Here is a 4,495-nt window from a genome sequence, read left to right as displayed (position 1 = left end):
TAAACTTTTCAACAGTCCCTCTGTTGTTACTGAGTTCCACAGAGTTTCTAGATGTTCCCACAGACTTGCTTTACATGAAACCTTTCTGCTGTTTTGACTGTATGACGTCCCAGATGTGTTCAATAGGATTCAAACCCGGTCAGTGACTGGGCCGGTCCATCAGTTCCAGAACTCCAGATGCCTTTTTCTTGGTCAGATGGTCTCTGCACAGCTTTGGAGTCTGCTGGGCTCATTGTCTTGTTGGTACATGAACCCACCACCAATCAGATTCAGGCCACGTTTACACGTAGCCGGTATTCACAAAAACAGATCTACGTTTTCAAAAATAACATCGTTCACACCAGATCGTTTTCAAAGAAATCTTCATTCACACAAACCCGCATCAACACGTCGTTAAGAACTGCTATGAGCTGCCAGACCTACAGGGGGCAGTGTAACAGTGTAGCATAAAGCCATGCTAGCCAATCAGAATCCTGGAAAAACACAACAACGCAAACTTCCTGTTACTTCAACGAGAATGGGGTGGTTTGTTTGGACCAACAGGAAGTGGAGCTGCTCCTACATGTAAATGCAAACAGGCCAAAAACGTTGTAAAAACATAAAACCAGCATTCATCTGTCACAGCAGCCAAACAGTGAACATGGTCGCACACATGTGACGCTGATGACGCTTTACTGTGACATCAGACTCCGCCTCCTTCCGTCTACATGCAAATGTAAAGACGGGGTTTTTCCAGATCTCCACTGTGGTCGGAGTTTTCAGATGTGATGGTTTCTGGTGACCCGTAGCTTCATTTCTGTGTAACCAAAGGCCCATTGAAGGATCACCGTTTAGGCTAGGTGTAAACGGGCCTCAGTCCAGAAGGGATTCCATGAAGCACTAAGATGTTGTGGTAGATGTTCTTGATCATGACACTGTTGATTTTCAATAATTTGCTGTTTCCACTAATGGAGCTCCATACCATGATGGAACCTCCACCGTGTGTCACTGTGGATGGTTCTGGCATCAAAACGTTCTCCAGCTTCTCTGTGGACAGAAACAAGACGATGCTGACCGAAGAGTTCAAACTTGGACTCATTCGTCCAGAGGACCTTCTTCCAGTCATCAACAGTCCAGTGTTTGTGCTCCCTGGGAGGGCACTATCTATCTATCTATCTATCTATCTATCTATCTATCTATCTGAGTAGAAGAAAAAGTCATGAATAATTATAGTTCCATTATTTTAATGATGAATCTGTTGTTTGTTTTATTTCAGGCTGACAAGAAAACTGATGTGTGTGCACAACTTGAAAAGAATCTAAGAGATCAACTTGCTCCAATCGAGAAAGCAGTGGATGTAGTTTCCGAGGCTTTTAAAACAAGCCTTCTTGAGGGGGTTAAAAAATCCAAAAGTTCATGTGAAAGAGACGTGAAGTCCTTCTTATATCCTGTACGTGTTTGAATTATAAACCTTAAGTAATTTGACTTTCTGTCCAAATGTATCTACAGTGTCCTTTTCCTGTTTTGTCACAGCCGACGTCTCTTGGTTTTCACAACACGTTGAAGGCTGTTGTTAAGAAAGGTGGCGTCCACACAACGGTGAAAGGAGAATACATAAACCTCAACAAGATGTTAGCTTCATACCTGACAGACAGCATCGATGAGAAGTTCAGGAAGACCTTCCCGTAAGAAGTGACTCAATAAGGACACGAAACCTGTTGTTGGATCATTTTCAACAATGGAATCTAACAATAATAAAGCACAAATGAGTCAGTAATACTTGTTATTATCTGTCCAGTCCCTAACCATAATAATATGTTTTAGAAATGAAGACATAAAAGGATCATTCAACAGCGTCATCAGCAAGTTTTCCCTGGACACAGAGAAACTAATGCAGAAGAACCAAAGTCTGAAACTGCAGCTGATATTTCTCATGACAGAGGTGAGATGAAGATTGTATTTTTCTGTTCTTTGTTATGTCTAAAGCGTTCCTCAGATTCCTTGATCAATGAAGTGCTGCAGCAGCATCAGCAGCTGGAGCAGGTGGATGCCTCTCTGATAGCTCCTCTCAAAGTCTCTTCACTGATTTTTAGGTAAAATCTGTAGTGATTTTATTTCACTCAGGGTTATACTTCTTCATCTCTCATAGGAAGAAATCATTAAGATGAAACTGAACAACATCATCCAGCGCCGTAAGAAAACAATCTACAACAGTCTGACGGAGACAATAGAGGAAAACATGCAGAAGTGCTATGAAAGTAAGAAATGCACTGATGACATACAGCCTCTGACTGTGATTATACATGTTTACATTCATCAGAAATGGGCATTAAATTCACATCATACAATCATTTGTTGTTTTACTGTAGAAGCAGCAGCATTCAGTGGAGGTGAACCATTGAAAAACATGAGAGAGACGATTGAACAACATGTACGTGACTCAAAAGACACGATGTTTGAAGAGGCTAAAGCTGCCATGTTGGAGAAGCTGGATGACTTGAAGGTTTGTTGTTTTATTATATGAACTATGATGAGGCTGAAAACACACGTTTACATGAAGGCTTTTTCTGCATTTAAGTGGAAAATGTGTCTTTCTGAAAGATTCATAAGCGACTAATGAACTGCATTCGTTTAGCAGTAATTGTTAATCACAGACATACAGGGATCTACAGTAGAGAGTCACTGGTCCTTTTCCAGTCTGTTCATCTGTGATTCAGTTAATCTTCAACACTCTGTGAGGAGTGATAAAGATTTTGATTCTGAATTAGGAGGAAATCCTGAAGACGCTGCAGGAAACCCTGAAGGAATCCATTGAGCACTCACTGAAGACAGATGACACCTCAATCCCAGGTAACAGGAACATTTCAAAGTCATGTCATTTATGTACAAACTCTAAGAATCCTGTAAATGCACCATCGCTGTTAAAGAAGTCAACATGTCTAAGAAGTATTTTGTTCTTTTAGATGTTCTAGCAGAACTTGAGGAGGTGAAGAAATACTACAAAGAACTGAAACGCAGCTCAAAAGAATAGATGTCACTAATTGTTGTAAGTATAATATTTCTAAAGAACCATAATTATGAACTGTTGTCCTAAACAATGTCAGTAACACCTTTAACTAGAGCAGAGCTGATGCACACGAACATCTGAGGGAAGCTGCTGCTACAGCTGAGCCTTCAACTAAACCAGCTTTGGTGTTCCACTGATCCACTGGTCCAGTGTTCCTCACGCTGTTGAAGCCGACGTTGAGTCCTGACTGCTGTGACCGTCTTCCATCAGTGTTCAGTGTTTTAACCTGCTGGTTGTCCGTCTGGTTTCTGTTTCAGCCTCCACCAGTGGACAGAAGCAGCAGAGGTCTGGTCTTCTCTGAACATCTCTGAGGGACCACTGAGTCACCACGATGCTCTGGGTCTGGTCTCAACCACTTTGGTCCAGTTGGTTCCGATGTCCTGTTCAATGCTTCAGTTTGATTTGTTCTTTGATTTTGTTTTTATTGTTGTGAGTTTTTCTTTTACTTTTATTGATCATAGTGATGAAATGCAAAGAGCCCTGGTTGGATCTGAACCAGAGACGTTGTGGTTTTCACCACACAGCTATAAACCACAGAACATGTTGATTCTGAGGACTTAAGAGGTTTTTTACTGTTTTCTAATCACATATTTTCCTGTTTTATGAGTCTGGTGTGGGTTCATGGGGATGCGAGCTCTGCAGATTCAGGGTTTATATCAATGTGTGTAAATTGAACCTTGAACCTTGAATACAGCTCAAACTGCAGGTTTGATATCAGATCAGCTTTAGTGACACTGAATTACTGCTTTGCTTCAAGTTCAAGGACCTGAGGTTTGCACCAAAGGGATCAATAAAGTTCTATTCTATTCTAGGTATGGGCTTAATGGGAGATAATGTTGGCGATCACATGGTCATCATTTATTATATTGTTGTGTTATTGTGCATATAATCTACACTTATTCTCAAATCATGCGTGTTTCTGATGATACATTTATTCCTGAGCCGTGAACACAGCTCAACCTGCAGGTTTGGTATCAGATAGATTTTAGGCTTTGACAAGACAGATCATTAATCACCAGTTTTCCTGAGAGTTCAAGGAAATCTTCACTGCATGCAGATTATACATGATCCAATAAACACTGAGTCAAACTGTACCGTATGGAGTTTCTTTCTTTACAAACTAAATGGCCTGATTCTTCCTTAAACTTGTGTTGTGCTGGAACTCCCTCACTGACCCACAGCTGTGAAGTATTTATACAACGACACCACAAATGGAGGTCTCTGGACTGTTTTCTCTTGTCTGTTTGTCTGTTGGTTGTTAGCAGCTAAACCAAAGAAAAAAATGGCAAATTATTTCATCTACAATCATCGTTGCCCAAAGAAATGACTTAATAAAAGATTTATCACCAAAACAAAACAAGTGATTGCAAACAATGAATACATTCATGTCTTGGTGGCCTCCTTCACTAGTCTCCTTCTAGTACCTCCTTCAGAGGAGTCATAGGAGTC

General features: G+C 40.8%; 1 protein-coding gene across 1 annotated transcript in view; it reads left to right on the top strand.

The window, feature by feature from the left end:
* Nucleotides 1-4,140, top strand: part of LOC103361822 (nuclear GTPase SLIP-GC-like) — a 34,614-nt gene extending 30,474 nt beyond the window's left edge. Inside the window, exons 13-20 of the mRNA XM_008288015.1 lie at nucleotides 1,256-1,429; nucleotides 1,513-1,664; nucleotides 1,804-1,921; nucleotides 2,129-2,237; nucleotides 2,349-2,482; nucleotides 2,748-2,829; nucleotides 2,943-3,025; nucleotides 3,304-4,140. Of these exons, the coding sequence (XP_008286237.1) occupies nucleotides 1,256-1,429; nucleotides 1,513-1,664; nucleotides 1,804-1,921; nucleotides 2,129-2,237; nucleotides 2,349-2,482; nucleotides 2,748-2,829; nucleotides 2,943-3,010 (837 nt within the window). The 3' untranslated portion in view covers nucleotides 3,011-3,025; nucleotides 3,304-4,140. The remainder of the gene's footprint in view (nucleotides 1-1,255; nucleotides 1,430-1,512; nucleotides 1,665-1,803; nucleotides 1,922-2,128; nucleotides 2,238-2,348; nucleotides 2,483-2,747; nucleotides 2,830-2,942; nucleotides 3,026-3,303) is intronic.
* The last annotated feature ends 355 nt before the right edge of the window (nucleotides 4,141-4,495 follow it).

This window comes from Stegastes partitus, unplaced genomic scaffold (genome assembly GCF_000690725.1).
Source record: "Stegastes partitus isolate 25-593 unplaced genomic scaffold, Stegastes_partitus-1.0.2 Scaffold537, whole genome shotgun sequence".
NCBI lineage: Eukaryota > Metazoa > Chordata > Actinopteri > Pomacentridae > Stegastes > Stegastes partitus.
This window is presented reverse-complemented; position numbering and strand designations above follow the sequence as displayed.